The sequence below is a fragment of the Hoplias malabaricus genome, chromosome 5 (genome assembly GCF_029633855.1).
Source record: "Hoplias malabaricus isolate fHopMal1 chromosome 5, fHopMal1.hap1, whole genome shotgun sequence".
Lineage (NCBI taxonomy): Eukaryota > Metazoa > Chordata > Actinopteri > Characiformes > Erythrinidae > Hoplias > Hoplias malabaricus.
Window position 1 is genome coordinate 420919 of NC_089804.1, and position 9776 is coordinate 430694.

The 9776-nt window shown below is 42.9% G+C and overlaps 1 protein-coding gene across 1 annotated transcript; it reads left to right on the forward strand.

Annotated features, from left to right (window-relative positions):
- The first annotated feature begins 1310 nt into the window (after window positions 1–1310).
- pfn1 (profilin 1) lies at window positions 1311–9511 on the forward strand. The gene is made up of 4 exons (XM_066670101.1): window positions 1311–1427; window positions 1505–1638; window positions 7952–8147; window positions 8944–9511. The coding sequence occupies exons 2-4, from the start codon at window positions 1507–1509 to the stop codon at window positions 9039–9041; spliced, it is 426 nt and encodes a 141-aa protein (XP_066526198.1). The 5' UTR covers window positions 1311–1427; window positions 1505–1506; the 3' UTR covers window positions 9042–9511.
- The last annotated feature ends 265 nt before the right edge of the window (window positions 9512–9776 follow it).

The following is a 9776-nucleotide window of genomic DNA, read 5'->3' on the forward strand; positions in this document are numbered from 1 at the left end:
TTGTAACATGTTGCCTACATTAAATTAAATTAGGGAAAAGTAAGGATTTATGGAGAAATCGCCGTCTGTGTTGGACAAGGCTAAATGCTACTGCTGAATGAGCATGTCCCTCCAGACCTCAGACAGCTCTGCATAATAAACCTTCATACAGCTTATCACTTGATAAATATGGCTCCTAACCTGAAACCCTATCACACCAGAGAAAGCCATAAGGCCAGACTAAGCAGAAATGAATTCTCTGCACCTGAGCTTGTCTCAGACGATCTGAAAACAGTGGAAAACTTTCAACTTCTTTTTGGGAGAAATTAAAATCAGGTTCTTAATGTCAGAGACAAAAGGGAACACTCAGACTGTACTCAGTTCAAACCAATTTATCTCACGGTAGGGTATAGGGGGGATGGGGCATTGTTGCCCATGGCAGGGGTGACCTGCTTGTGTGAAAGCACCACTGATGTGGAGGTGTACATTGAGATTTTAGAAAGACATATGTTGCCATCAAGGAAATGTCATTTCCCAGAAAGGCCATAGTTATTTCAGCAGGACGATGCCAGGTCTCATTCTGTCTTCATAGACACAGATGGCGTGAGCTTGAAAGGAGAACCTGCCAGTGCACACACATCTGTCTGAATCAGCCTGTATACAATAGACTCGGTTCCACCACAGTTACAGTTATGCTACAGTTATGAGTTATGGTTACAGAAAGAGTTACATATACACAGGTAAGAGATACAGTTGCAGTTACAGTACAGTTACACTATGGTTACAGTTACAGTTACACTATGGTTACAGTTGCAGTTAGAGTTAAAGTATAGTTACAGATACAATACATATAGTTACAGTATTCTTATAATTACAGTTAATTTAGAATTATATTTACAGTATTTACAGTGCAGTTACTTAGTTACAGGTACACTGTAGTCATTTATTATATGATATAAGTATATAATATAATTGCAGTACAATTAGAAACGACAGTATTTACAGAGCATTTATTTGCAGGTACAAGTACACTATAGTTAGATTTAGTTACAGTGAGAGTTACAGTTACTGTGATAATTAGTTATGTTACTGTGAGACTTACAGTTACAGTAAGTTTTACACCTCCAGTTATGTTTTAGTGTTGTTTTGTCAGATTGTACAGCAATTTTCAATGGTGTGCCTCTATGTAAAAATATACTGACCCTCTTTTAGGTTTTTCCCCTTTCTCTCTCTCTCTCTCTCTCATTCTGTCTTTCTCTCTCCTCTTGTTTCATTCTTACTCTCTCTCCCACCTCCCCCACCTCTCCCACCTCTCTCTCTCTCTCTATCTCTCTCTCTCTGAGAGGAAGTGGGTTGGGCTGTGTGATACAAAAGTTGCTCCACACTTCCTTGTTCTGCACTCTCTTTCTGCAGCCACTGTGTTTAGTTTGCCACTCTCCAGGGGAACAGTAAGTCTCTCTCTCTCTCCTCTGTCTCTTTTATTTGATTGATGCTGAAGTTAATGTACTGGTGTTTTTCATTGCAGAGATGAGCTGGGACAGTTACATCACAACTTTGACGGGGAATGATTGGTTGGACGATGCGGTGATTGTGGGACACACTCCGGGTCAGGAGTCAGTCTGGGCTTCATCGCCAGGCGGCTTCCTCAAGGATATCACGGTAATCGATACTCTACAATAACTCTGAATATCCATCAAGAAAATTCAGTACTGATCAATAACTATCAGTAATGATCAATAACCAAAGCAAAAGGTATAGTTTGTTTCATTCTTCAGAATAATCACTTCATACTAACCCTCTCCAGAAACCTGTCAGGAACTTTTTCTCATATCTTGAACTGCACTGCTCACCACATCCTAGAACCGATAGCTTACTATAAAGGCTTTGAGGCCAAGTGAGGCTCTAGATATGAACGCATTAGCTTTTATAGAGGTTCTAGCTATGAAAACTTACACAACTTTGATGTAACGCATCAGTTTCGTTATCTGCAGAAGCTGCAACTTCTAGAAAGAACCACGCCTGCCAAAGCACTGAGATAACGGCGTCTAGAACCAGAGCACTGAGATAACGGCGTCTAGAACCAGAGCACTGAGATAACGGCTTCTAGACTCATTTTAGTATTTAAAAGTGGAAATAAAATGTATATTTGAATAAATTATTTAAACTTAAACCTTAGAGCCACTGGGTTTATGAATCAGTACAGAACTAAACTCAGACTAAACAAACCCTTAACCCAAGTAAGACTTAACTAAACCCAGACTAAATCTATCTTAGACTAAACTTGGACTAAACTGCGAGTAAATAAGGAAGGTAAATGCAAGAAGAGGAATATTAAGTTGTAATGGTGTTATTATATGTTTGTACAATTGTGTGTGTGTGTGGGGGGGGGGGGGGGGGGGGGGGGTTAGGGTTAGGGTTGGTGGGGGGGGTGATTCTGAACCGAACCGAGCTGAGCTAAAGTGCATGCTGGGTAAGCTTTGGTTTGTGACTCCTGTCCTTATTTGGGCATAACCCTGCTTTCAGTCAGAGAGGAAGTGTTCAGCTCTCGAGACACTTCCGCCTTCACACACACACACACACACACACACACACACACACACACACACACAGACTCTCCCTCTCTCTCTCTCTCTCTCTCTCTCTCTCTCACACACACATACACATATACACACAGACTCTTGCTGTCTCTCTCTATCTCTCTATCTCTCTCTCTCTCACACACACACACACACACACACACACACACACTGACTCTCCCTCTCTCTCTCTCTCTCACACACACACACACACACACACACACACACACAGAGAGAGACTCTCCCTCTCTCTCTCTCTCTCTCTCTCTCACACACACACACACACACACACACAGACTCTCTCTCTCTGTCACACACACACATACAGTGGTTGGTGATTAATGATTTGTGGTTAGTCACTTGAACTTGATTATCAGTAAATTGTGATGGCTGATTAATTAATTATTGATGATTAGTGGTTGATGATTGATGAATAGGGATTGATGATTAGTTATTGGTGATTGATGATAAGTGATTGATGATGGAGGGTCAGATAATACTGAGGACAGATTCAGGTCCAGCAGAGTTCACTGCAGATCCTTGGCAGAGAGAGTGATGTTGTTTGGGCTACCGGACTTTACCGGACTCTACAAGACTCTAATTTCTTTGGTCCCAGGTTGGTTTCCCACAGCTCCACCCTGAAATGTATCTTGCGTCGTCTCTAACCCCGTCTCTAAGGGGAACAGTGGGCTTTGGAAACCACAACAGCGGCGGTGGTAACGTTAAGCGGTGTGTACTCATGGTGTATTGGCGTGTTGTTGTTGTTTGGGACTGAACACAGCTCCGTCATCAGTTCAGACAGATCAGTAGAGTTTGTTCCTTCCTTGTTGCAGCGTCCAGCTCTCGCTGGATTCTTTCGTCGGCCACCGATCCGAGGAGCGTTTGAACCTCTTCAAAAGACCACGGCGTCATTTTACGAGCTGCCGTCGTGAGTCGGATAAAAACAAACGTGATCTCTGCTGCAGCTGGAGATTTTACAGATGGAGAGTTGGTGCTGGTCGTCTGCGTTGCGTGGCGTAGAGTGACGACTCTCTCTGGACGATCAGCGCTCTGCAAGGTTTACACGCCACGGTTTAGTCCCTACTCGACTCGCTCTGAACCACGAGAGAACAGCCACTAAACAAGAACCCGCTTCCAGAACCAGGACCTGATTCACCTGGTGGAGGAGAACAGACAAGTAGAGTCTAGTGGAGGAGAGGAGGGACCATGCAGTGGAAAAGTGCCATTTGAGACTACCTCTGTTTGCGTGTGTGTGTTTGTGTAGGTTTCATGTGTGGGGTGATGAAAAACCAGCTGTTACATGTTTCACTGACAAAAGATGGTGGTTCTGTAGCACAGAGGAGTGAGGAACAGTTTCACTGACACCCTGTGTGTGTGTGTGTGTGTGTGTGTGTGTGTGTGTGTGTGTGTGTGTGAGAGAGAGAGAGAGAGAGAGAGAGAGAGAGAGAGTGTGCAGGTGTGTCACAAGATGTACTCCTGCTGTGTTTCCTTTGCTGCTGTTGACCATTTGTGTTTGAGAAATTTGTACTAGTTGTACACTCCTCTGTGATTGAAATAAACACACACACACACACACACGCGCGCGCATACGTGTGTCTCTACTCTCTCTTTTCCTCATGTCTCTACTCTGTCTCTATTTTGTCTTTTCCCTGTGTCTCTACTCTGTATTTTCCATGTGCCTCTACTCTGTCTCTACACTGTCCTTTCCTTGTGTATCTACTCTGTCTTTTCCTTGAGTCTCTACTCTGTCTTTTCCTTTTGTTTCTGCTCTGTCTCTACTCTGTATTTTCGTGTCTCTGCTCTGTCTTTTCCTTTTGTCTCTACTTTGTCTTTTCCTTGTGTCTCTTCTCTGTCTTTTCCCTGTCTCTCTACTCTGTGTTTTCCTTGAGTCTCTACTCTGTCTTTTCCTTTTGTTTCTGCTCTGTCTCTACTCTGTATTTTCGTGTCTCTGCTCTGTCTTTTCCTTTTGTCTCTACTTTGTCTTTTCCTTTTGTCTCTACTTTGTCTTTTCCTTGTGTCTCTTCTCTGTCTTTTCCCTGTCTCTCTACTCTGTGTTTTCCTTGAGTCTCTACTCTGTCTTTTCCTTGTGTCTCTACTCTGTCTTTTCCTTGTGTCTCTAACTGTCTCTACTCTGTCTCTACTGTCTTTTCCTTGTCTCTCTACTCTGTCTTTTCCTTGAGTCTCTACTCTGTTTTTACTCTGTCTCTACTGTCTTTTCCCTGTCTCTCTACTCTGTCTTTTCCTTGTCTCTCTACTGTCTTTCCTTGTGTCTCTACTCTGTCTTTTCCTTGTGTCTCTACTCTGTCTCTACTCTGTCATGTCCTTGTGTCTCTACTCTGTCTCTACTCTGTCATTTCCTTGTGTCTCTACTCTGTCATTTCCTTGTGTCTCTACTCTGTCATTTCCTTGTGTCTCTACTCTGCCTCTACTCTGTCTTTTCCTTGTGTCTCTACTCTGTCTCTACTCTCTCTTTTCCTCATATCTCTACTCTGTCTTTTCCTTGGGTCTCTACTCTGTCTTTTCCTCATGTCTCTACTCTATCTTTTCCTCGTGTCTCTACTCTGTCTCTTCCTCGTGTCTCTACTCTGTCTTTTCCTCGTGTCTCTACTCTGTCTTTTCCTTGTCTCTCTACTCTGTCTTTTCCTTGTCTCTCTACTCTGTCTTTCCTTGTGTCTCTACTCTGTCTCTACTCTGTCATGTCCTTGTGTCTCTACTCTGTCATTTCCTTGTGTCTCTACTCTGTCATTTCCTTGTGTCTCTACTCTGTCTCTACTCTCTCTTTTCCTCGTATCTCTACTCTGTCTTTTCCTCATGTCTCTACTCTATCTTTTCCTCGTGTCTCTACTCTGTCTCTTCCTCGTGTCTCTACTCTATCTTTTCCTCGTGTCTCTACTCTGTCTTTTCCTCGTGTCTCTACTCTGTCTTTTCCCTGGGTCTCTACTCTGTCTTTTCCTCATGTCTCTACTCTGTCTTTTCCTTGTGTATCTACTCTGTCTTTTCCTTGTGTCTCTACTCTGTCTCTACTGTTTCTTTTCCTTGTGTCTCTACTCTGTCTTTTCATTGTGTCTCTACTCTGTCTCTACTCTGTGTCTACTGTTTATTTTCCTCGTGTCTCTACTCTGCCTTTTCCTGATGTCTCTACTCTGTCTCTACTGTTTCTTTTCCTTGTGTCTCTACTCTGTCTCTACTCCCTTTTCCTCGTGTCTCTACTCTGTCTTTGTGTCTCTACTCTTTTTCCTTGCGTCTCTACTCTGTCTTTTCCTTGTGTCTTTACTCTGTCTCTACTCCCTTTTCCTCGTGTCTCTACTCTGTCTTTTCCTTGCGTTTCTACTCTGTATTTTCCTTGTGTCTCTACTTTGTCTTTTCCTCATGTCTCTACTCTGTCTTTTCTTTGTTTCTACTCTGTCTCTGCTCTGTCTGTTCCCTGTGTCTCTACTCTGTCTCTACTCTGTCTTTTCCTTGTGTCTCTACTCTGTCTTTTCCTTGTGTTTCTACTGTGTCTCTACTCTGTCTTTTCCTTGTGTCTCTACTCTGTCTTTTTCTTGTGTCTCTACTCTGTCTTTTCCTCGCATCTCTACTCTGTCTCTACTCTGCCTTTTTCTCATGTCTCTACACTTTCTTTTCCTCATGTCTCTACTCTGTCTTTTCCTCGTGTCTCTCCTCTGTCTTTTCTTTGTGTCTCTACTCTGTCTCTATTCTGTCTTTTCCTTGTGTCTCTACTCTCTCTCTACTCTGTCTTTTCTTCGTGTCTCTACTCTGTCTTTTCCTTGTGTCTCTACTCTGTCTCTACTCTGTCTTTTCCTTGTGCCTCTACTCTATCTCTACTCTGTCTTTTCCTCGTGTCTCTACTCTGTCTTTTCCTCGTGTCTCTACTCTGTCTTTTCCTCGCGTCTCTACTCTGTTTTTTTCTCGCGTCTCTACTCTGTCTTTTCCTCGTGTCTCTACTCTGTCTCTACTCTGTCTTTTCCTTGTGTCTCTACTCTGTCTTTTCCTCGCGTCTCTATTCTGTCTCTACTCTGTCTTTTTCTCATGTCTCTACTCCGTCTCTACATTGTATTTTCCTCGTGTCTCTACTTTATATTTTCCTCCTGTCTCTACTCTGTCTTTTCTTTGTGTCTCTACTCTGTCTCTACTGTCTTTTCCTCGTGTCTCTACTTTGTCTTTTCCTCATGTCTCTGCTCTGTTTTTTCCTCGTGTTTCTACTCTGTCTTTTCTTTGTGTCTCTACTCTGTGTCTACTATGTAATTTCCTCATGTCTCTACTTGCCCGGTCTGAGTTAAATCTACAATAAGCTGCAGCTCAGAGTAAAGGAAGCTCCGCCTACTTCCCTGGGGCAAGGTGGGGGTGGGGGGCATTTAGCATTATTATAACTCCTGAGTTCAGAGAGAGAGAGAAAGAGAACAGAGAGAGAGAGAGAACAGAGTGAGAGAACACAGAGAGAGAGAGAGAGAGAGAGAGAGAGAGAGAACAGAGTGAGAGAGAACAGGAGAGAGAAAGACCCCCAATAGCCCCCACCTTCCTCACGTTTAGCTACACCTTTCTGATAGCCCTTCATTTTTATGACGAGAGTGATGCCATCACAGCTCAAGCCCTCAGCAGAAAACACTTCTCAGTCAAACATTTTTTATTGTGTTTAATTTTAACTAATTTAATTTTTTTTTTTTTTTGTGTTTAATAAACTACCTTATAAATAGAAATATTCACCCCTTTTTTCTGTGAATTTGTAATTGTTCCACAGTCCATTGGTGGCACTACACTGCTCTATAAACTCTAGAAAATGTCACTCATAAATATATATACAAACACACACACACACACACACACACACAATATATATACACATAATTAACATAATTATTAGCAGAATTAAGGGGCGGTCTCTGATCCTATGCCACAGGGGCAGGTGAAAATGGAGGACAAGGGTAACCTGGGTAACCTGAGCCAGTCAGGACACACTCGGAGTGAGGACTGTCCCAGACAGACTGGATTAATAAGTCCATCACATCGTAGACTGTAGGACACTGCTGGTTACACAAGGGAGTGCTCAGATTACTGCGCTGTACAAACAGATTTTAAGTTTACAGAGATTTTTATTCTGGAAAAAGACTAATACAAATAAAGTAATTTACAAAGAATAACAACAGAAATTAATGAAGGAAACATCTTCATTAACAGCCCAGTGTTCCGCCCGGAAAACTCTTTGTAGACGTTTTCCACTGCTCTGCACTGAGACTGTGGAACGGTGTTCCCTCGGCAGGGCGTCGCTCTCCGAACGTGAAGCAACTCGACTGAGTTTCTCTGAAGGAATGTGTAACAAACATCCAGCAACCTGTCAGAACAAGAACGAGAGAGCATTGCTCACACTGGTCTCATCTCTCTCTCCCTTCCCCCTCCAGGCTGCAGAGGTGAAGGTGCTAGTGGCAACTGATCGCAGTGGGCTGTTTGCTAATGGCGTGACCCTGGCCGGGAGGAAGTGCACGGTTTTGAGAGATGGTCTGAATTTGGAAGGTCAGCACACCATGGACATCAAAATGAAAACATCAGACAAATACCCCGACCCCTTCCCCTTCACCATTGGCAAGACCATGAAAGGTAAGCCCCACCCCCAGGAAGCACAGTTAGCATTTAGCATGTAGCATTACTGATTCAGAGCTCCTTAATGAGCCAGTGATTCAGAGCAGTGTTAGCATGAAGCATGTAGCATTACTGATACAGAGCTCCGTAATGAGCCAGTGATTCAGAGCAGTGTTAGCGTGTAGCATGTAGCATTACTGATACAAGGCTCCTTAATGAGCCAGTGATTCAGAGCAGTGTTAGCATGTAGCATGTAGCATTACTGATACAGAGCTCCTTAATGAGCCAGTGATTCAGAGCAGTGTTAGCCTTTAGCATGTAGCATTACTGATACAAAGCTCCTTAATGAGCCAGTGATTCAGAGCAGTGTTAGCATGTAGCATGTAGCATTACTGATACAGAGCTCCTTAATGAGCCAGTGATTCAGAGCAGTGTTAGCGTGTAGCATGTAGCATTACTGATACAGAGCTTCTTAATGAGCCAGTCATTCAGAGCAGTGTTAGCGTGTAGCATGTAACATTACTGATACAGAGCTCCTAAATGAGCCAGTGATTCAGAGCAGTGTTAGCATGTAGCATTACTGATACAGAGCTCCTTAATGAGTCAGTGATTCAGAGCAGTGTTAGCAGGTAGCATGTAGCATTACTGATACAGAGCTCCTTAATGAGCCAGTGATTCAGAGCAGTGTGAGCATTTAGCATGTAGCATCTTCTTATTTGGCCGTATTAGAATAAAAAAAATTTGAAAATGTATTATATCCACTACACACTAATGAACTTTTCTTTTTGTGTGTGTGTGTGTGTTTGTTTCTCAGCTCTGATCATCGCTAAAGGAATTAAGGATGCTCACGGAGGAAAGGTCAATCCTCCAGTGTTTGATATGACCCTTTACCTCCGGAAAATGAATCTCTAAACAAACACAGTGTACACACACATATACTGATACACACACATTACACACAGTCTCTTACTGCTGTATACACACACACACACATACACACACACACACACAAATTCCTAGCCAAAGAGGGAGAGAGTGTGTCCTGACCAAAGACCAGCTGGCTGTGTGCGTGTGTGCGTGTGTGTGTGTGTGAGAGAGAGAGAGTGTGTCCTGGTCTAAGGTCAGTATGAGTGCCCTCTCTCTCTCTCTCTCTCTCTAGAAACTGCTGCCTGATCTCCAACCCACTGATAGTTTACTAACGAGGAGATTGAATGATTGACAGATTAATTAATTGATTGATTGATGGTACGGGAGGCTGGGTGGGCGGAGCTTCATCTCAGGACGTTTTGGCATCTGTTTATTGGTTTGTTTGTTGATTTATTTTGATGCTAAACTGAACAAATCCGCCACTCACCTGTTCCAATAAAGAGAGTTGATTTATACCGACACACAGCGTAGCGTCTGTTTATTTCAGATGTGTGTGTGTGTGCGTGTGTGTGTGGAGTACAAAGAGGATATCCCATATTGGGGACCTAAGCCTGTTTACACACTCATTTTGAATTTTCTTAATTTATACTGTGTATACTGTGTCAGTGTTTGGGGTATAGACATAGACACTAGTATAGAGTTCAATTTTCAAAAACCCTTAACATAAAAAAATATACAATACACCATGTAGACAGAATCAAAACAAATTTACAATGGCTG

Excerpts from the sequence above, each read along its gene's own strand:
- pfn1 (XM_066670101.1), top strand. The coding sequence starts at position 1,507 with ATGAGCTGGGACAGTTACATCACAACTTTGACGGGGAATGATTGGTTG. Across the intron at positions 1,639-7,951 it reads GCTTCCTCAAGGATATCACG|GCTGCAGAGGTGAAGGTGCT; the intron begins GTAATCGATACT and ends TTCCCCCTCCAG. Across the intron at positions 8,148-8,943 it reads CATTGGCAAGACCATGAAAG|CTCTGATCATCGCTAAAGGA; the intron begins GTAAGCCCCACC and ends TTTGTTTCTCAG.